The sequence below is a fragment of the Eretmochelys imbricata genome, chromosome 2 (genome assembly GCF_965152235.1).
Source record: "Eretmochelys imbricata isolate rEreImb1 chromosome 2, rEreImb1.hap1, whole genome shotgun sequence".
Lineage (NCBI taxonomy): Eukaryota > Metazoa > Chordata > Testudines > Cheloniidae > Eretmochelys > Eretmochelys imbricata.
This window is the reverse complement of record NC_135573.1, coordinates 65069384-65092025: the sequence shown is the minus strand read 5'-3', so window position 1 is coordinate 65092025 and position 22642 is coordinate 65069384. Positions and strand designations below refer to the sequence as shown.

At 36.9% G+C, this 22642-nt stretch overlaps 1 protein-coding gene across 1 annotated transcript in view; it reads left to right on the top strand.

Moving 5' to 3' along the window:
• Positions 1–22642, top strand: part of RAB2A (RAB2A, member RAS oncogene family) — an 82397-nt gene that overhangs the window by 48748 nt on the left and 11007 nt on the right. Inside the window, exons 4-6 of the mRNA XM_077810227.1 lie at positions 2005–2087; positions 5557–5649; positions 12287–12398. Of these exons, the coding sequence (XP_077666353.1) occupies positions 2005–2087; positions 5557–5649; positions 12287–12398 (288 nt within the window). The remainder of the gene's footprint in view (positions 1–2004; positions 2088–5556; positions 5650–12286; positions 12399–22642) is intronic.

The following is a 22642-nucleotide window of genomic DNA, read 5'->3' as shown; positions in this document are numbered from 1 at the left end:
CATATTTGTAGAATTCATGGAGCGTCTGGGTTTTGGAACTAAGGACAGAGTTGTAAAACCTTATTGGCATCCTGTCTGTGGTACATATAAACTTGAACAGCGTACAGAGAGTAGCAGTTTTTAACTTTGTAAAGATGTATGTGTGGGCATAGCACCTGAAAAGTAGCTAGAGTCCTGTTTGATACAAGTGTTCCAAGAAAGCAATTTAAAAAGTATAATTTTAAGTGTGTGTCTGTGTGTGTGTGTTTTCCCCAGTGTGCTTAGGGCATAAGCTTTTAATAAACTGTTTGTTACTGGTTAGCCTGGAAGGTCATAATGTTATTTGAGAAACCCATGTACACCACAGCACAACTCTGCTAAAACAAAATATTCTTAACAATGTGTGTGGGTTTTGATTTTGTTTTCTTTAAAGATTTAATATTATGGATTCTTTTGTAGAGTAGATATGGCCTATGTCACTCTTGCTAGTGAACTCTTCTCCCTGATTCAAGAGGGCCTTTCTTGGAAGATAAGCTTATTCAATGGGAGTAAGTTCCTTGCAGATCCAGTAGGCATATATGGCAGAAGCCTCTCTTTTTCGATAAAATATCATGTATGCTTAATATTGTTTTCATTTTTCAAAAATCATTATCTTAATTTCAACTGAGTAACAATATTTTACTACCTGTGGGGCCTTCTCCACATAAACGTTAGTATGTCCTAATCCTACTCAGTGGCATTTTCTGACATCACTGGAAGACATATTGTACTATGTGGCTTAGAATTAGAGGTGAACGTTTCACATCTCAGTATTTATAATAACATGGTTGTCAGATGCTGGTGAGCATTTCTCTTGGGAAATGGGGGAAGGGAGCTCAGAGTCTGCTGCTGTGAATTTCTGCATTTTCCAGGAGCTGAATCTTGATTAGGCCTACTCTTCTGTCCACTGAACCTGTTTAACTTTCTGTAAATTGTTTACTTACTGTACAGTTGACTAACTACATTTGTCATTAGTTCCCTTGCCCTGAAGAATTTAATACTGTCATATATGCAGAAATGGATCTCTACGAATAGAAATAGTACAGGTGAATCTTCTCTGAAAGCTGCATGATGACACTTCCAAGGGGTTAGGGACATTTTGGTCTGCGCAAAGGGGTAAAAATAAACTGGAGAATCTTTCACGATGACCACAAATATCAATCGGTGGGCCACATCCCTTGTGCAGAGATACCTTTGTAACAGAAATTCTTATCTACAAAAAAGAGAAACTGCCTAATATATGCAGGATCTCTGGTGTTTGTTTCACCAGTGGGTATGAAGATGACTCTTACATCCTGTTGCCTTTTGGCAAGCATTATATATCAAATAGAAAGGAAACTGATTAAGTGGAGAGCAGAATGATATGAAATTAAATTCTGAACCATTTTCTGTTTTTCATAATAAAATGATTACTGAAAGAATTCCATCTGAAGACTGTTGAAAGCTGGCTGCAGTTTATGATATAACGGATAAAATCTGCATCCTTGGCCTTCCAACAACCTTTACACCAGCAGATGGTGGGCGTAAAGATGTCATTCATCATTTATTTACAATGGGCTTTATTTATTCTAGTGTCAACAGCTGCCCCAGGGAGCGGGTTATTGAATTCAAATGTGAAGCTCTGGGTTATTTGCTTCCTTTCAAATTTGTCTTCAGAGCTTAGTTGCTAGGAGTCCATTCTGTGTTCTAATAATGATTCATGTATTGTGAAGCCATTCAGTAAATTGGGTTGTCAGGGATTGCCAAAAAAGGTTTAGAGGTCTTGTTCCTGATCTTTCTTTCTCTCTCTTTCTTTTTTTATTAATGACATTCTGCTGTAGTCATCTTCTTATATGTGACTTTTCTTTCCAGAACTAGTGAGGTTTTGTTCCCCAAGCCCTCCCCACTCCCACCCCAAAAAAACCCTCAATGTAATTAATAAGTTGGTAGCTTTCGTCACAGATGGTAATTTAATAAATGAAATAACTGTACTTTGTTTTCCTACAGGCAGGGCAAGAGTCCTTCCGTTCCATCACAAGGTCATACTACAGAGGGGCAGCAGGGGCTTTACTAGTATATGACATTACAAGGTGGGAAACTTACTGAAGGACATCAGAAATATTTTAGAATGTACAATTTTTTTTTTTGTCTGTAGAAATGTTATTGATACGTTTAGATGTCAGTGAGTAAAATAAACTGAAATACAAGCCACGCGAAAACTGTAGTAAATGGAGTATTAATGTCACCTGGTTTAAATGTTGAAAAGTTAAGAAATGCCAAGTGAAGGTTGAACCTTATCTCTGTACCATATGGTCTTTAATTTCATGATTTACTTTTTTTTCCTCAAATACAACACGTACGCACCTGGGATCCTAGGTGGGCTTGTACTTGGGTGGCTAACCTTTGTTGCCATCTGTGTTGCCACAACTTTACGCCTATTTTTAGTGAGCTATCACAATCAAAACTAGCTCAGGTATACCTGCATGTGTTGCAATCATGTCTCCTATGCAGTATATTCTTAGAAGCCCCGCGGGATGTATAATCAAATAATTTCCAATTATGGAATTTACATATGCTGTGTGCTCATTTATTGCAAACCAATGGAGCTTCCAAGTTAGGGAGAGTAAAGTGCTTGTCAGTAGCTTTTCTTTTGCCCATTTCTTTTTTTTAACCCAGAAAACTAGGAAATTAGGACTGTCAATTAATCACAGTTAACGCAAGTGATTAAAAACAAATTAACTAGATTAAAAAAATAGTTGTGATTAATCACAGTTTTAATCACACTGTTAATAGAATACCAATTTAAATTTATTATAAATATTTTTTGATGTTTTACTACATTTTCAAATATATTGATTTTGATTACAACACAGAATACAAAGTGTACGGTGCTTACTTTCTATTATTTTTTTTATTACAAATATTTGCACTGTAAAAAAGATAAACAAAATAAATAGTATTTTTCAGTTCACTTCATACAAGTGCTGTAGTGCAGTCTCTTTATCCTGAAAGCGCAACTTTCAAATTTAGAATGATTTTTTTACATAACTGCACTCAAAACCAAAACAGCATAAAACTTTAGAGCCTACAAGTCCACTCAGTCCTATTTCTTGTTCGGCCAATCGCTAAGACAAACAAGTCTTATGGAAGATAATACTGCCCACTTCTTATTTACAAGGTCTTATTTACAAGGTCACCTGAAAGTGAGAACAGTCATTCGCATGGCACTGTTGTAGCTGGCAATGCAACGTATTTACGTACCAGATATGCTAAACATTCGTACACCCCTTCATGCTTCTACTTGTAGGCTCTAAAGTTTTACACTGCACAACTGTACTTAGTTTGTAAGTGCAATTGTGTAAAAATAAATAAATAAATAATTTTACATTTGTAAGTTGCACTTTCACAATAGAGATTGCACTGCAGTACTTGAATGAGATGAACTGAAAAATACAATTTTTGTTCATTTTTTTTACAGTGCAAATATTTGTAATAAAAATAATATAAAGTGAGAATTGCACACTTGTATTCTGTGTTGTAATTGATATCAATATATTTGAAAATGTAGAAAAATATCCAAAAATATTTAATAAATTTTAATTGGTATTCTATTGTTTAACAATATGATTAAAGCTTCTATTAATTGCAATTTTTTTTTTTAATATTATGACAGCCCTATAGGAAATTCTGTACAAGATCTTTTAAAAGTTGTTGCAGCTGCATGGGTAAGCACTAAGAAAATACCAGAGTTCATGCTGAAAGCAGAACTTTACCGCTGCTCTCTGCGTCCATTGTCAAGTCAACCTATACACCTCCCAGTTGCAGTGTAGATATACCCTAAGACACATCGGAGGCTTCTGAAGGGCTTACACCATTAGCCCCTGCTCCTGGCTTGAAAACTGTGTCGGTAGACATGAGGTTCTGAATTCAGGATTAAAGCATTAGTGTTTTCAAAGTGTGCAGCAGACCTCCCTTTGCACCTTACAACGTTTGCCGAATCCTTGCCGTGGTTCATGCATGTTTTCATTACAGTTTTTCATTACATATCTAACTTATTCACATTTACAAGCTAACAAAAAGGTGAAAAGTGCAATGTATAATTTTTTTTCAAGGATTATAACTACTGAGTTAAAACAAATTTCATCAGAACAGGTAGCAGCTTTCTCAATAAGGGCTATTTTCATTCTAAGTTTCATCTTTTGCAGCCTCAATTGTACATCTGTTCAAAAAGAGTTGTAATTTTTTTGTGATTTTGTTTATAATGGAACAAGCATCTTTGTGCAGAAACTGTTTTTGGGGTGGGTTTTAGTACAAGGAGAGTGAAGACTATGTAAAATTTTTCACTTTTCTTAAAAGAAAAAAACTTAAACTTCCTAAAATATATATTCTTTTAGGCAGACACTAAACCTGGAAAATTGATCACCAGAAAATGGGGGGTAGAATAGAAATCTTTTATCTTGACTGTAGCAGTTGCTATTGTATCCACTGCATTGGTGTGTTTTGTTTTTAAAGTTTGAATTATTTAGGTAATTTAGAAGAATTCTTTACAATGTATGGAGCCTTTTATTGATTACTCTTAATGAAAGTTATAGTCATGAAATCTACAGTTATATTGGTGAAAGCATCTTGTTTGAACTTACTTAGTAGCAAACTTGCTGATTTTTAGGTGAAGACAACCACCATTTTGTCCTTGCTTCACTGTTTACTGCTGCTTGTCTGCTTGTTCCTTTCCCCCAGGGGGCTAGCTGTTGTTAGCAGGCATGTTTTAGAGCTCAGTGAGTTCACTGCTTGAGTCATGAGGTGGAGCTTCTGAGGCAGCATGTCTTCTGACTGGCACTCTGAACCCTGAACCTTGCATGCTGACTCTCTCTGCTGATAATGAAACAACAAAAACCCTGGAACGCTGAACTTGAGGTGTCTTTGAACTTGATGAGCTTTCCTTCCCATCACCCACCTCCTTCATCCATCCCTTTACCCCTGACTCCTTTAAGCTGATAACATCCTAGCTATCAGAAAGAAGGAAAGATGCAGTTAAAACCTCCCATACTCCTTGTGGCCAAGAAAAGGAAGAGGGAGGTATGGCAAATAGTGGATCTTGCAGCAAAATGGAGCAGCAGCCTGTGGCATAACTCAAACTGGAAATCTTCATTAAAACTACATGAATAACACAATCAATACATATATATTAGTTTAACAAATCTTCATTTTCTGCATCCTTTTCAATGCATTTCATGCTATTATAAAACTTTATTTTATTTTTCAGACTGCCAAGATGTACTTGCCACGGAATATGGGTGAAATCTTGGCTCCATTGAAGTCAGTGGAAGCTTTGCTATTGACTTCATCGGGGCCAGGATTTCACCCTTTATGTCTTATGTGTCACAGAGTATATTGAGCTTTGATTATGCTTACAGGATATTGGCTTGTGTGTGAACTTAATGTAAGATATTTTATCACTGAAGTAAATTACTAAAGAAAAATCTGTGGGTGATCGCATTTGAGCAAATACTTTTCTTTCTTGAAGCATCACTCTTAATTTTCATTCTTGTTCAAACTCAGGAGAGATACTTTCAATCACTTGACAACCTGGTTAGAAGATGCTCGCCAGCATTCCAATTCCAACATGGTCATTATGCTTATTGGAAATAAAAGGTAAAAATAAACCTTTATGAAATAGAAGCTAATGAGTTTTCAGGTAATAAAGCTTTATGACCTGCTTGTTTAGGTAATAGTTCTCTGATATTTGTGGTTCTTTGTAATCAATGTAGTAATTTTAGATCATTTTTAATCTTTAATGAACATAAAGATTTTTCAGTGCACAAAAAAAACCAACCCTTTTTTAAATAGTCTGGATGTAATAACCTCATACGTGGATGAGCTATATGCACTCCTGCTCTGGCTAGATCATTCAGAAGTCATTTTAATTTAAAAAGACAAAATCCAGTAATTTGTTTAGGTTTAGTTTTTGATGCTGTTTATTAATCTTCTAAGATTATATGCATCTCTTTCTGTTTCTAATACTACTGGAAATGCAAATTTTTGCATGTTTATGCCAGAGTGGTTACAGTTTTTCCCTAAATTTGACAAAAATCTGTGCCTTTTCCTGAAAGAATGGTGAGGAGGGGGAGAAGAAGCATTTTTATATATAAAACTCAAAACTCATACTATGTGATTCACTTCATAAGCACATTTATTCTGAAAAAATTAAAAACACACACACACACTGTCCAAAATGAAAAGTGTGTTCACTAAGTGAAACTAAAGTAGATCTGGTTACATTTTTAAAAAGCTTGTACATCTCTGTAAACTAGTTGGAAAAATAAAAAATGTTTGCAACAAACTGACACAGTAACTGATTATCTAGACCTATTTTTCTTGTGTCTGGCCTTAGATACCGATATACTTTTTATCCTACTTACTTGCATTTTCAACACCTAGCCTATTAATTTTCAGCAAAAGCAATCCAAATGTACTAAAAATGCTCTCTTGATTCTGAAACGGTTGAACAGGAACTTAGGTCTTTAGAACAATGACAATTATTAAATCAACTCTCATCTTGAGTTTTCTACCATTTTGATTCAGCAAACTGACAAAACATATTAGCAAACAGATTTTTTGGTAAAAATCTGGAACTTCAATTTCAAATACTAAAGGAGAAGGTAGAATTTCAGGATTTAAGTGATCTGTCAGCTATATTATAGTTGCCTTTTCCTGGTCTGAGCTCAAGCTATCTCCATGCCTGAGCAATTCTACAAAGGTGTCAGTTGTAATGGTGATTTTTGTAATGTGGATACCTGTCCACTCAGTTGAACTGACTACCAGCTCATTTCACAATCTGGCTCATTCATCTAATATTTTTCCATGAAATCTTATTTCCCTGTAAAGTTAACTTTTAACATGCTCTGAAGTCAAGTAATTGTGAAAGCTGCCTAAAAATTTCATAATGCATATAATTTGGAAAAGGACTGTATGGCTAACTGACAATTTTCCATTAGCCAGTGAAATGGATTGAGTAGTCAAACTGGCAAATGCTAACATTACTGAATGAAATGTACAAACTACACCTGTTTTACTTAAATGAGTGGTCACACATTCTTCCGGTCATGTGAGCTAAAATATGGCTGTGGGGGAAACAGCATATCTTGTGGCAAATTAGATCTGTATTGTGTGTATTTGAGATATAAATACCACATCAGTTTGCGTAATACATTTTCTCTTTGTCCAGCCGTGTTAGAAGAAAGACAAGAGATGATAAATGTGGTAGGCTGCAATTTCATTCACTTAAAATATCTGGGAGTACCTGGCAATAAACGGTACAGTGCAGGTCATGATCATTTTCTTAATAATTTCCACGTAATACCCAACATTGTCCCAGCCATCCCATTGCTGGGACCCTTCTTCTGTCACCTCATATAAGATGAAATGGAGGCTATAAAAGATTAGCTCCCTGCTGTTCAAGTCATAGGAGCCCTAAAACCCCTTTCTCAGGTCCCGTAAGGGATGCTTTCCATCAAATCCTTTTTCCAGTCCATTTTATCAGATAGCCATATCCCTTGCATACCAAAGACCTGCACTAGACATCTGCCATGAGTTTTATGTACTGTGTTGCAAAATATTATGCCATGAATCCCGTGCTTTACCTCACTGGGTCCCAGACCTGCTGATGGGGAAGGCGAAGGAGAACATCCTGTCCCAGCCAGTCCGGCAGTGAGGAAAAAATTCCTTCCCAGCCCCCAAAGAAAAGGGTCAATATTGCAATCCCCACAGCTGGTCATGAGAAAAACACCTGGTCCTTTTGCATAGTTGTGGATGGGTGCTACCAGCTCAATCCTGGTAAAAAGTGCTTCTTTGGAGCTGCCTGGGGTATAAATAACCCCCATATACACTCATCTCATCAGCAGGAAAACCAGTGACCTGACCCTGACCTGGCCTCAGCTGCTTCCTGCCCATCCATGTAAACTTTCTGCCTCCTTCCCACCCATTGTAGGGAGATCCCTTAAAGGGGCAGCATCCCTTTTCCACCGACCAGCAAGATAAAGACCTCCTGCATGAAGGCTACCGTGAGCATGTTTTCCCAAGCTGCTAGGGGACTCATCTGTTTCTCTTCTGCTAAGATATACTGCATATTTTGAATGTATTATTTTGCAGTTATGCTGATATGTTTACTATAACACACAACTAGGAGTGTGATGATCTGTTAGTTTGCGTGCCACAATAATTAATATCACACTTAGAACTCCTATTGCTTAAACATAATCTGTTAATGTACAGAAATCTCATAACTTTGTTACTTTACAATGTGGTGAGATTTTTTTAAATGCCTTTAGAAAGCTACAATCCTGAAGCAAAAGGAGCAGTAATCTCCAAGAAACAACCTTTCTAATTTTTCTTTAGATTTCACTACACTTTAAAGGAAAAAATACACCCAGCTAAAATGTATATACTACAGCAGTAGTTTTGTTTTATTGAATTCTGGTAATGGGGAAGATTACTTAAGATATGTAAGTGTCCCTAACACCACAATCCAAGATATTGCTTAAATTGATGTTTCATTGTAAACATTTGATAAAGTATGTGCAAATAATATAGTCAGAATAAGACTGTACAGTGCAAACTGCATTGTTACATCTGCACAATAACAAAGCACCAAAACAATACAGTTCCTATCACTTAATCCTTTCAAAAGAAGAAATAATGGCAAACCATTATAGCTATACTATTCTGACAAGACCAAATACTTTAAATTACTGGAATGGGTGGGTAGGGATAGGATTGCAACCTGGGGTACCAGAAGATACAGATAAGACTTTACCTCCTGCCCCCCCTCAAAAAAAAAAAAAAAGAAAGAAAAAAAAAGTTGAGAAATAGTGGGTTTGGACTGGATTCACCCCTCAGCTTACTCCAATTTTAAACTGGTGCAGCTGCATTGAAATCAATGGAGTTGTTGTAGTAGTTTAAAACTGGCATAACACTGTCATGGGTTAATCTTATAGTGGCTGAGACTTAATACCCAGCATTTCTTTTCTTTACCCCTTTCTCCTCCCCAGTCCTCAGATTTTAGGAAATGTTCCTTTACTTTAGCTCTTCAAAAAAGTGAATAAGTAGAATTTTGGGGAATAACTCTGACATCTCCTTAGGAAGATTAAGTTGGAAACAAAGAAGCCTTAACTCATTAAGTTAAGAAAACGAAGTACAGGAGAATTTTCAGTTTTTATAATTATTTTTATAATGATGCACACGCAGGGGTGCGTGCGTGTGGGTGGGTGTGTAATATCAAGGCAGCAACCTGTTCTGTCAGATATTTGCATGAATATTTGAAATGGTTACTTAAATTTAGAGCTTTGTTCTGCATTTGTGTTTTAACACATTAATTGTAAGGACATTTTAAAATAGCCTACAAATTCTAGACCACTTTTGAAACTTGCAGATCTCAACTGACTGACAGACACACTGCATATGCATATTAGCTCAAGCCTCAAAGTCATTATCAGGGCAGGTCTTCCAGAACAAACACCCTGCTAACTTGCCCCAAACTTTGAGTCAAATGTTTAATATGATGAAAAATTTTTTCTTAAGTCATATTCATTACACTGGTTTCAGAGTAGCAGCCGTGTTAGTCTGTATTCACAAAAAGAAAAGGAGTACTTGTGGCACCTTAGAGACTAACCAATTTATTTGAGCATAACCTTTCGTGAGCTACAGCTCGCTTCATCGGATGCATTCAGTGGAAAATACAGAGAGGAGATTTATATACACACAGAACATGAAAAAATGGGTGTTATCGTACACACTGTAAGGAGAGTGATCACTTAAGATGAGCTATTACCGGGGGCGGGGGAAGAAAACCTTTTGTAGTGATAATCAAGGTGGGCCATTTCCAGCAGTTAACAAGAACGTCTGAGGAACAGTGGGCGGGGGAATAAACATGGGGAAATAGTTTTACTTTGTGTAATGACTCATCCACTTCAGTCTCTATTCAGGCCTGAGTTAATTGTATCCAGTTTGCAAATTAATTCCAATTCAGCAGTCTCTCGTTGGAGTCTGGTTTTGAAGTCTTTTTGTTGTAATATTGCGACTTTCAGCCCCCAACTAAAACCTCTCCAACGCATCATCAAGGATCTACAACCTATCCTGAAGGTTGACCCATCACTCTCACAAATCTTGGGAGACAGGCCAGTCCTTGCCTACAGACAGCTCCCCAACCTGAAGCAAATACTCACCAGCAACCACACACCGCACCACAGAACCACTAACCCAGGAACCTATCCTTGCAACAAAGCCCGTTGCCAACTGTGTCCACATAGCTATTCAGGGGACACCATCATAGGGCCTAATCACATCAGCCACACTATCAGAGACTCGTTCACCTGCACATCTACCAATGTGATATATGCCATCATGTGCCAGCAATGCCCCTCTGCCATGTACATTGGTCAAACTGGACAGTCTCTTGCGTAAAAGAATAAATGGACACAAATCACATGTCAAGAATTATAACATTCGTAAACCAGTCGGAGATCACTTCAATCTCTCTGGTCACTCGATCTCTGACCTAAAAGTCGCAATATTACAACAAAAAGACTTCAAAAACAGACTCCAAAGAGAGACTGCGGAATTGGAATTAATTTGCAAACTGGATACAATTAACTCAGGTTTGAATAGAGACTGGGAGTGGATGAGTCATTATACAAAGTAAAACTATTTCCCCATGTTAATTCCCCCGCCCACTGTTCCTCAGACGTTCTTGTTAACTGCTGGAAATGGCCCACCTTGATTATCACTAAAAAAGGTTCCCCCCCCGCTCTCCTGCTGGTAGTAGCTCATCTTAAGTGATCACTCTCCTTACGGTGTGTACAATAACACCCATTTTTTCATGTTGTGTGTATATAAATCTCCTCACTGTATTTTCCACTGAATGCATCTGATGAAGTGAGCTGTAGCTCACGAAAGCTTATGCTCAAATAAATTGGTTATTCATTACACAGTATCTCTTAGTATCTTTTATAAATGCAGCTATAGTCATAGTATATATACTAAGCCAAAGTATACAGTCAAAATTGTTATATTCACACAAGACAATCAAAATACCAGATACCTGTCTTATGATGCAAAATTGAAGTGCAGTTGCTGTGATTAAAAAGTAAACATGTAAATAAAATATTATACAGATACTTCACTCTGGTATACATTGTGTTCATGAGAATTGTCATTATAAAGTCAATATGGCATTAATATCTGTGGCTGACCACTACAAGATCTTATCTTTTTAAATGTTTGTTCAGTTTACAGTTAGCTATTTTACTTGGAACGCTGTTTGCAAATACATATTTTGCATGCACGGTTTAGGTACAACTTTTTGAAAGTGTAATCCCTCCTGTCCAAAATGAAGGTAAGCAGAATGGACAGGAAATAAATATATCACTCTGCACATGTAACAAAATCCGAGTTAAGAATGAAATAGCCCCAGCTATTACAATTACCTTATGTAACTCACAAAATATGATGTCATTTTTTTAGTTGTCCAATCCAAATACACTATTTCCTAACCTACAATAATAAATTTTCACCTAAACTTCTTAGGAAGTCGAAAACGAGTAGTTTTGTATATCAATCACTCAAGCTCACCTGTCTGTTGTAAAGGAGTCTTTATGGGTATGCAACTTCAAGACCAACAATTAGTTTTTGTAAGAAACAAGGTTTAAGGCAACATAGAATCATTTAGAAATGTTTCTCTTTATGATTTGTAATAATTTTTTGTCTGAGTATAAGCTTTCTTTTGTTTCATTTGCAAACCCCACATGGCAATGTTGTGTTACTGCATGTGAACCAGAAAATGAAGATGACTGGTCCCTTTTTATTTCACAAAAAGTCTCTTATTTGTATAAATACATGCTTTTTACCAGTTTAAATTTCTGGAGGGTGGATCAATTGATGATGCTACATTTGAGAGGAGAGATACTTGCCTCTAACAGTAGTTCTCTGAAGTTAGTGTCTATGCATGCATGCTCCCCTATATTTTCCTTCTGGAAGCTGGTTTATTACGGTTCATGCTATGGTTAAAGTCTGGGTCAAAAATAACTTATTACTTCAAACAGATGTGGTATGACTATCCCTTATGGTACCACTGCTGCATATCTTATTTGAGGTAAAGATCTAACTGATAGATATGAATAGTTCCCTTGATGGGAAGCACATGAAAGCCATGTGAGGTACGTCTCTAAAGAAACTGCTTCTGGAGTCTTTTTACTTGTCCAGGTAAGTAACTCTGTCTCTTCTTTGGTCATCTTAGTGACTTAGAGTCTAGAAGAGAAGTGAAAAAAGAAGAAGGTGAAGCATTTGCACGAGAGCATGGACTTATTTTTATGGAGACATCTGCCAAAACTGCTTCTAATGTCGAGGAGGTAACTGCTCTTATAATTGTTCTTGATAACCTTTTAATTAAACAGTTGGTTTTAAGCTTTTAATCTTTTAACATATTTTCCCACTCCTTTATCCTGAAATTTTTTGGAATCTCATTTTACTCTCCCTTTTAGAAATATGACTTGAACCCTACTCTTCATTTTTCTATTTTGTTTTTTTTAATATTCTGAGACAAAGTTCAGTAAAATGTAGTGGACACATCAGACTGAGTAAATTGCTGAGATTGCAGTGTTTAACTTTCCTGCTATGCTACCTTTCTACAAGAATTGACAGATATTTATCAGTTTAAGAAAGCTAAGATGTACGTTTACAGCATTTCAAATATAGTGTCAAAATACTGAGTGTCGTAAACCTAATTTGCCATATGCCTCTTTCTCGAGTTTTTGTTAGCAAAAAATCATTGGTCACCCGATGAAATTAATAAGCAGCAGGTTTAATACAAACCAGAGGAAGTACTTTTTCACACAACTCTCAGCTAATCCGTGGAACTCATTGCCATGGGATTTAGTGATGGCCCAGAGTATAATTGGGTTAAAAAAAGAACTGGATAAGTTCATGGATCCATCAATGGCTAGTAGCCAAGATGGTCAGTGATGACCCTAAACCTCTGATTACCAGAATCTGGGAGTGGAAGCTGGGAATGGATCACTCTATACTTGTCCTGATCAGTATGTTCCCCCTGAAGTTCTGATATAGGCCGTTGTTGGAGACAGGATACTGGGCAAGATGGACGATGCTCAGACTCTTCTGTTCTAGTATGTATTTCTGACTGTTAAGTCTGATTTTGGCACTTTTCATACTGTGTTCACTTTTGATAGTGGATTTGTTGCCCATTAGCTGTCAGATATCAAAAGGAAAAACAAGGTAAAACTACTTCTCGTAAAAGGAAGCTGGAAATAGAATTACAGCCTTCTTACTCCCAGTTGAGGCATAGGGCTTTCATGTGCTGCAATCAGAAGTAGTCCAGTTCTGTCTAGGGAAGTTGAATACAAGCTTCCTGAGCTATGTAAGATATAAATTCTCTCTGCCTGCTGGAGGGATCCATACTTTGTATGAGTCAAGCTCACATCTAGAGTCACTAAACAGGCTCCTACTTATATTTTCCCAGACTGGTCAAGGTTTCATGTGGTCTAAAGCAGTATTGCTCAAGCTATCTGATGTGGGGGACCGGCAGTTTTTTTTCCCAATGTGCGCACAGACCAGCAGCCGATGGCTTGCGGACTGGCACCAGTCCGCGGACCACCACTTTGAGTATTACTGGTCTAAGGCACATGTATTCACCAAAATAAACTTTAAATTTACTGAAACTTTCACAATGGTGCAAATTCAGTGCCTGTGAAATTTCAGGTGACTTGGTTTCACAGTGGCAAAATTGGGGTGGTTGTATGAGGGTGAGTGTTAAATGAGGGTTATAAGTGAAGACTTGCTCAGCTTTAACTAAGCCGACATGTCTTCATAATATGCTGGTATAGAGTATGTGCATCCCAAGATAAGCAAATTTTGTAATGTATTTACCTCATCAGTGGCAAGAATTTCTAAAAATGGGGAGGCATTAGAAGAATGTGGGGGAAGTAGTGTGACACTGATATTCTTCTCCATCCCCATGTAATCCCTCAGAAGAATTTTGGGGCAGTGAGCCTGATGATAACCATCCAGGAAATCCAATTTCAGTTGCTAGTAACATAATGGAAGAAATATTGAGATCAATAAGCCTCTAGGGGATAATGGTACCATGAACAATAAACAGCATGCATTCATAAAATAGACATCATCTCACTTTTTTGAACAGAATTAGGCTATTGATGGTCCCTAGTGAATTTAGTAGGACTGTCAATTAATTGCAGTTAACTCATGCGATTAATTAAAAAAAAATGAATCATGATTAATCGCAGTTTTAATCGCACTGTTAAACAATAGAATACCAATTGAAATTTATTAAAGATTTTGGATGTTTTTCTACATTTTGATATATATTGTATTCTGTGTTGTAATTGAAATCAAGGTGTACATTATTTTTTATTACAAATATTTGCACTGTAAAAATGATAAAAGAAATAGTATTTTTCAGTTCACCTTATACAAGTACTGTAGTGCAATCTCTTTGTCTTGAAAGTGCAACTTACGAATGTAGATTTTCTTTTTTGTTACATAACTGCACTCAAAACCAAAACAATGTAAAACTTCAGAGCCTACAAGTCCACTCAGTCCTTCTCCTTGTTCAACCAGTCGCTAAGACAGAAAAGTTTTGTTTCCATTTACAGAAGGTAATGCTGCCTGCTTCTTATTTACAATGTCACCAGAAAGTGAGAACAGGCATTTGCATGGCACTTTTGTAGCTGGCATTGCAAGGTATTTACATGCCAGATATGCTGAACATTTGTATGCCCCTTCATGCTTCGGCCACCATTCCAGAGGACATGCTTCCATGCTGATGACGCTTGTTAAAAAAAATGTGCTAATTAAATTTGTGACACAATTCTCTCCCAAAGAGTTCAATATCCCCTGCTCTGTTTTACCTGCATTCTGCCATATATTTCATGTTATAGCAGTCTCGGATGATGACCCAGCACATGTTCATTTTAAGAACACTTTCGCTACAGGTTTGATAAAATGTAAAGAAGGTACCAGTGTGAGATTTCTAAAGATAGCTACAGCACTTGACCCAAGGTTTAAGAATCTGAAGTGCCTTCCAAAATCTGAGCGGGACGAGATGTGGAGCACGCTTTCAGAAATCACTGAAGAGCAACACTCCGATGCCGAAACTACAGAACCCAAACCACCAAAAAGAAAATCAACCTTCTGCTGGTGGCATCTGACTCAGATGATGAAAATGAACATGTCAGTCCACACTGCTTTGGATTGTTATTGCACAGAACCCATCATCAGCATGGACGCGTGTCCCCTGGAATGGTAGTTGAATCATGAAGGGACATATGAATCTGGCATGTAAATATCTTGTGACGCTGGCTACAACTGTACCATGTGAACGCCTGTTCTCACTTTCAGGTGACATTATAAACAAGAAGTGGGCAACGTTATCTCCTGAAATGTAAACAAACTTGTTTGTCTGAGCGATTGGCTGAACAAGGAGTAGGACTGAGTGGACTTGTAGGCTGTAAAGTTTTACATTGTTTTATTTTTGAATGCAGGTTTTTTTTGTACATAATTCTACATTTGTAAGTTCAACTTTCATGATAGAGATTGTATTACAGGACTTGTATGAGGTGAAATGAAAAATACTATTTCTTTTGTTTTTTGTAGCATAAATATTTGTAATCAAAAATAAATATAAAGTGAGTACTGTACACTTTGTGTTCTGTGTTGTGATTGAAATCAATATATTTGAAAATGTAGAAAACATCCAAAAATATTTAAATAAATGGTATTCTGTTATTGGTTAACAGTGAGATTAATCATGATTAATTTTTTTAATTGCTTGACAGCCCGAGTTATAATAGGAAAGCTTTATGAAATAGGAAGGCTTTGCAGAGTTTTCTAAAAGAGGTAAAGAGCACTTTTTAATTATCTTTTCAGGCAGTACTAAGTTAAGAGGTGGCATGAACAGGAAATAATCAAAGGGATCTAGAGAAGTTAAAACTGTAAGCAGGAAATAATGAGCTTTGGCTTATAACACACGAGATAATGGGTATGGGAAAAATGAGGGAAATACTTAAGAAAGCATGATGCTAAAAGAAGCCTAGGTGAGATGGTGAACACAAGTAAAATTTGATTTTACGTTGAGGGATGGGCAGGCAGTGCTGTTTTGAGCTGCATAGGCAAAAGGTGTCACATTGTGAAGAAGTGAGGTGAATAATAGCTTTCCATAAAACATTGTTGAGGCTGCACTTACCTGCATTCAATTCTGGATACCAGTCAGTAACAAAAAGATGTCAAGAAATTGGAGGGTGTCCAAAAAGAGGTTATTTCTGGCCTGGAGGGATTAATTTATGAGGAAGGAATTATAAAGAACTAGAGGGACATGGTCTTGCTAGCCCTCTTTACTCAAAGCTCCCATTGACTTCAGTTGACTTCACAACTGAAGGGTGGTGAAATGATAGTTTACGTGTATTTGAAGATAATCCAACTAGAATTAATGAGATGAAACAAAGCAAAAGTCATGTGGGTCAGATATCAGGAATGTTTATCTTAATGGTGACTTACAGATTATTTTTCCAAAGGGAATAGTGGAAAGAAACATCATTGCTTGAAAAATAAATTTGGACTATAAAATGCCTTAGTATATGTACTGTTTGGAACAGTTCTGCATTGACAGGGAGATGGATGTGATGACCTAACAGATTTTCCATATTTAACTTCTTTAAGTGTCTGGATTGTTACAGTAACATCGAATATTTCCAAATTAACTCTCATCAAATAAGCATCAAAACAGATTTATACTACTTTCTACTTTTTGTCTATCAGAGACATTGTCAAAATGACTATTGAACCAAGATACGTTTTTACTTAATTAACCATAACTATGCCAAGAGCTATCATAGCCCCTACAGAGGTGGTTCACTATCTTTTCCATGTAGGTGGTCCCCTGCCTTCTATCCCTTCCCATTTAGCAATATGGAAAGAATAGGGTGGTTGTAACCTCCAGGTTGGGAACCCTGATCTTAGTGCTATAAGTATCCAAAAAAACCCCACAAGCCATGTATTTATGTAGCTAATAGGTATATGAATTATGCAATTTAAGAAATATTTAAAGCAGCATAAGCACCTGCCAGCCCACTAGACCCTTTTTTGTATCCCAGTTTGTGGAGGCTTTTTGCATTTTAAACTTACATCATATATTTTACAGACCTTAGCTCAATTTAAAAGACAAAAAGCAGTTAAAAACTGAGGGCACAAAAAGTGTCCTAGGAAGCTGGCAAGAGGGATTGGGAGATGCTTATGCTATTTTATAATAGCAGATATTTACATAGGTATGGAAATGCACAGTTAGTCCACTATACTAATGCACTAGTTGTCCTTTGTCTAGTTATAGAGCCGGGGAGTTTTCTGTTTTTCCTTTTTAAAAAAGAAAGAAAGATGCACTAATGCCACATTAAGTCATACAGTTGGGTGTTAAATTGTGTTGTGAATCCTTAACTTTTCCTCCCTTATACATGCATTACAACTGGATCTTTCAATTCTTGATCACATTATCTTAGATATGTATTGTGATCTTTGTGTGTGAACATGTATATAATGCACATGTACAAAGGGGTAAAATTTAACTTCAACCTATATGTTTCTTGAATGTGCACTGTACAGCCATAATCTTGAATTAGCATGGCATTATGCATTTAATAGGTGACAAAAACAGTTTGGATAAAGGGAGCACCAGGTTGAGTTGTTGGTGTTGGCTGTAAGCAGTAATAGTCTCATTTTAATGGGAAGCAGCATGGTCCATTAGATTAGGAATCAGGAGACTTTGATTATATCTCCTGGTCTGCTACTGACCTGCTGTGTGATCTTGAGCAAGTTGCTTCACCTCTCTGTGTTTCAGTTTCTTCATATGTAAAATGGAGATAATGCTTTATCCTGCTTTGAAACTTTTTGAGAGTTATAGGTAAAAAGTGTTTTATAAGAACTAAATATCCTCTCCTTTTAAAAGGTAAAGTAACAAATTCCTCTTAGCACCTAATGGAGAGAGAAATGTTAGGGTAGATTAGTTCTGAACATACTGAGTCTCTCACACCAACTGAACCTTGAACTTTCAAGAGACTGGGTTTCTGCTCCCAAGAGAATCATTGGTTAGTGCACTGGGCAATCCCAAGTAATGATGAACAGTGCGTTCTGTCTCATGCCCCTGTCTCCATGTTACCATGATCAGGTGGTGAGGAAGAAGAGGGACAAAGTTAGCAGAGCCCAAGAAGGGATAGAGCTTTACAGTAGTTATTGACATATTGAATGGTGGGTTAGTATCTGCAAATGAGGGATCAGCAGATGATTCATTGGGAGACAAATAGCAGGGCCGTGAGGGAGAAATGGATAGTTCAGTAGCCTAGTAACACATACAAAATCTAGGTTGTTAGTTTGAACACAACCCAATTCATTAATATCCCAAAGTTGCTACTATCTTACTACTGCACGGTGGCTACTGTGAAATAAATTAATGGTCAGTACTTCCTATTAGGGTCATCACATGAATTGCATTCGCCACCTTTTGGTAGAGTACACTTGTGGAGAGTGCAGGGAGAGAGGTTGCAGTCATGAGGTTATGGTCATGAGGACTGAACTGTCTTTCCACTCTGGTGAAATATATTGGGACAGAGTTGATGCACATTGACAGGGTAGAATAGGGAAGTTTATTGAAGAGTTGTCTATGCTGGTCATATTTTATGGGTACTTGTGGCTCCAGAGCGGCTGCTTCAACTGTCTTCACAAGTACTAAATTCATATTTAAAAAATTATGGAGATGTCAGATTCTAGGTTCCATTATTTTATGGGACAATAAAGGGACTGTTCATCCTAAGGTAGTACCCTTCTTCCTCCTTCCCTCCCCCCTAGTTAAATATGAGTGAGTTACTGCTGATGGACAAGATGAGAATAACATTTGATATTGTTAGATGGAATATATTCCTCCTAGAGTAGGTAGGGGAGTTGGAGATAAACTATGAGGAACCCGGTGTCCAGTGGGAATAGAATTTAATGGCAAAGTGATTTGTCAATATGGATATTGAAGTCTCCCAAGGTAAAGGATTGTCTCTCTCTTGAGGGTATTAAGAAGTTAATATTAAGGAGTTGTTTAAGGGAAAGGGATAGACCTTGAGTTCTAGCTTTTCAGAAGTGGTTTTGAATCAGTAACGTCTTATTAGTGGATTAGTTGTGTAGGATTAAGTTTCATGGTATGTCTACACGGTAGGCTTAGCCTGCGCTCCTTCCTGTATTTGCCCAAACCTTCCTTCTGTCTACCCACACAACTTTCAGGTATGTGCTCATTTGTGTTTTGAACCCATGCTTGCTTTCATGGCTGGGGGTATGGTTAAAGCCTAAACTGCGCTTTAGCATTGGCCAGCACATGCCCACTTTGCAGTGAGATGCAGGCAAATGCCAGTCCTCCACTGCCCTTCACACCGTTTCCCCTCCCCCAAGGGCACAGGCAAGTTCTCCTGCAGCTGACAGTTGACTGGAAAGAATTCTAGACCATCTCAACACACAAAACCATTGCATATGCCCCAGACACACACAACCAAGTGTAGAAACAGTAAGGAACAGAAACATGGAGAGGACTTTGCTGTGGGAATGCTCATACTAAGGCTGGGCTAACCCAGGTACTCAGATGTTGGCACCAATCACCTGGGTAATTATCAGATTGATAGTGGAGAACTGACTAGTCACATGGTGCTGGTTCTTGTTTCCAGCTCTTAAATTGCACTAAGGGAAGCTAAAAAAAACTTACTCTTTTCTAACATTAATTATCCATGTAAGTAATTAGCGTAGCTTCCACAAGGATAATATCTGATAACAAATGGGATGGAAGGTGGCCCTAGAAACTCTCCATTAAGAAGTGATGCATATTATTTAAAAAGAGGGGGAAATTGACAAACTCTGAACAAAACTGAACTGTTCTCAGAGACCAGCCTTTCTCCAAAGTAAACTTATTTTTTAAAAGCACACTATATTGCACTTCTGCCAGTTAAGTTTGCTTGGTTGGGTGATAGGATATGTCTTTTAAACTTTAATCAGAGAGTAATAAACAGCTATTAAACATCTTGATTTGGCTAGCAGAGATTCTAGTTTATATAACTTGCAGAACGCCATGCTAACATTAGGGGTCTTAAACCTCATAAGTAGGCATATTAAATTCACTTTTTAAAGAATAGGGGACACTTAAGATTTGTAGTGACAATGCATAGATGCATGTTCACTGACAAGTTATCTCTGTTTCTAATAGGAAGATATATTTAGCTTCACTTCTGCTTCCAAGCACACCCTTTAGTTTGTTTTAGAATTAACGTATGACAGTCTGTGCTCAATTGCATCTTATTATTTAATGGTGGAAAATAAGAATGAACATTTAATTCCAGGAGTTGGCTGAATAGAGATGAATATCATATCTGACATTTATTTCTGGCTAACTAAAATTCCAACTTATTTTTAAATTTTCTTGATTATTTATCCTCAAATTGTTATAGCACATTACCTATAAATTTTTGACAGTATTTCAGATTGTTGACCCGGTCAGCTGAAAATTTGAATTAACAATTGATAACTTTAATGTGGCCACCAGATGGCAGCATGTTACATGAACAGAAAACAGTTTGATGTTTTTTAGTTTTAAGCAAAGGAAGAGTTTGTTTCCTTTTATTGCTGTATTTCTGTTTAATTTTTCCACTACTTTTGTGTTCATGAAGCTTCAAAAATCAGCAGTGATTGATTCATTTATTTATAGGCTTTTCTGTAGCTCTCATCTTAGCATCTGAGACCCTCACAAACACTATGCAGGATTTAGCCTTGCCATCAACTTCTAGGGTAGAGAGATGATGTTATCTCCACTTTACAAATTGGAAAAGCAAGCCACTCTTTTAAGTGACCTGACCAATGTGTGTCTCAGCCTGCAGCAAAGTTAGGAATAAAATCCAGATTTCCTGAGTCCCAGTCTACTGCCTTAACCTCAAGATATCTCAATGAATCGATTCTTCTTTATTTGTGGACTCGTGAAGTATTAAGACAGCTGCATGCAAGCGATTCACTTATTCCAGATCTGGAATCCCAGTAGTAATGGGCAGAGTGAGTTCATTCTTCCTGCTTGTTAGTGGTAGGGTCCAGTGAGCAAAGGCTACCTGTCTTGCTTGTTTGGTAGTGTAGATACTTACTGCAGTTGATATCCTAGATGATTATTAAGGTGAGTTGGATTGTTGGAAATACTGCTCTCATATTGCTTATCCAGTAAGCATTCATGTGTGTTTGCTTTAAGGGAATCAGAAGGTCAATGTGCTCCATAAATTCATGAGATATCATGTTATTTTTATTTTCACCCCCAGATAGTTTTCCAATACAGACTGATCTAACACCGTTCATATAATCTCACTGATCACTTTATGCTTAATTATGAAGATGAAAAACTGAGGCTTAAACTTGCACAAGGAGATCCCTGGTTGTAATTATTTTTTGTAATAGTGGTGGGACATTTTAGTTAAATGGAGGTCACATAAACACATGAAATTTCAAAATATATATCGAATGTTTCACATAGTACAATCAGCATATAAATGACTTTTGGTAGAAAGTCAGTTATGCTGAATTCACCCACTTTCTTTTGCTAATTGGGGCACTATAGAATCCTGAAATTGGTATAGAGCTCTTAATGTGAGTCAACTACAATTTTTAGTTAGTTTTCTTAAGACTCATATTTTTAAGTCTCCTGATGGTTTGAACCATGGGCTGACTTAAAGTATGAATTTCTAGGAAATTAACTGAAAATTGTAGGTTTCTTTATTTTTTAGTGGTAGATATGAAGTGTTTCACTTCCATAGCTGACTAGTTCTTTCAGAATCAGTGCCAGCGAAGAAAATTTTAAAAAGTAAACTTACCAAGTATTGTTATAGTACATGAAAATCCAACTTTTTTTGAAATCAGGATTAAAGTTAATATATAACTTCATAGAAGTGGTTATTTCCCAGTGCAGCAGGCTAATGCACAGTGCATTACCACTAATAGTTGGTGCTGCAGAACCACCGGTGTCAAGTGGTTAATCTGTTACTTAAGTTTTCTAAAGATAACCAGTTGAATTAGAATATTTTTATTACTTTTTCCTACCATTGTTAATCACACACTTTTGTAGGCCTCAGTTCAGTAAGTGTGTGCCTAACATGAAGCACATGAGTAGTCACATTGAAGTCAAAAGGACTATTCGCATTCTTAATGTTAGGCACATGCTTAAGTACCTTGAAGAGTAGGAGCCCTGGTTGTGATCCGGGTTCCAAGGTCACTGAACAAAAATGATTTACATTTGATTATTTCATATGAGTGACTGAAGTACTCCTAAAACGGTTATCTGCTGAATGTTAAGTTTGAAATACCTATATTTTCTTTAGAGAGACTTACCACTGTATTTTGTAACATTTATGCTCATAAATTACAATGCCGTTTTCTTTGTCTAAAATAAACAAAGCCCTTGGAACTTATTTTGTTAGTTTACCTTTTATTTTAATAGAATTAACAGTAAGGGTAGGCATGCTCAGACAGTGACTTCTAGGACTAGTCGTCTTGTATGTGCCAATTGTTAAGTGCT